Source organism: Anneissia japonica, unplaced genomic scaffold, assembly GCF_011630105.1.
Source record: "Anneissia japonica isolate Jap-2015-1 unplaced genomic scaffold, ASM1163010v1 scaffold297879_len684_cov336_single, whole genome shotgun sequence".
In the NCBI taxonomy this organism is placed as follows: Eukaryota; Metazoa; Echinodermata; class Crinoidea; order Comatulida; family Comatulidae; genus Anneissia; species Anneissia japonica.
In genome coordinates this window covers 1-684 of record NW_022687515.1, presented here as the reverse complement: position 1 = coordinate 684, position 684 = coordinate 1, and the positions used below count along the sequence as shown (strand labels likewise).

General features: G+C 38.7%; 1 protein-coding gene across 1 annotated transcript; it reads left to right on the top strand.

The window, feature by feature from the left end:
* Nucleotides 1-438, top strand: LOC117119228 (nucleoporin nsp1-like; the record flags this gene model as incomplete). Its single annotated transcript, XM_033264039.1, is given in 1 exon segment — nt 1-438. A coding segment is annotated over 1 exon segment (438 nt), but the record flags the coding sequence as incomplete, so codon positions are not given.
* Between the last annotated feature and the right edge of the window lie 246 nt (nt 439-684).

Here is a 684-nt window from a genome sequence, read left to right as displayed (position 1 = left end):
ACAACCAAGTTGCTTCCAAATCTCTCTTTGGTGGTACTACTAATCCCAGTGGAGTTACTGCAGCTGCAACCCTTGGTACCCAAGGCTTTAATTTTGGAAGTGCAACCCCGGTACAATCAGGAGGAGGAGGAGGCTTCTCATTTGGAGCTACCAAACCAACTACTACTCAGTCAACAGGTGCACCAAGTAGTTTTTCTTTTGGAAACCCTGCTGGTACAACTGCTGCCAGCATTTCTTCAGCTTCTACTGGGTTGTCTTTTGGAACTGCTGCTGGTACAACTGCTGCCAGCATTTCTTCAGCTTCTACTGGGTTGTCTTTTGGAACTGCTGCTGGTACGACTGCTGCCAGCATTTCTTCAGCTTCTACTGGGTTGTCTTTTGGAACTCCTGCTGGTACGACTGCTGCCAGCACTGCTCCAGTAACTGGAATTTTGTTTGGTAAGTATTTAGTTGCTGCTGATGCAGTTTTCTACCAACTTCAGAAATACATTAATAGGATAATGCAGTATTCAAACTTTTAATCTTGTAATTATTTTTATTTATTATATTCAATAATATTCTTTAATTTGTATACTAAAAAAGATAAATATATAATCAATCAATCAAGTAATTATCAATTATTAATTCATGCTAACTCAACAAATAGGATCTTCTCAGACATACTTGAAACTCATTTATATTACT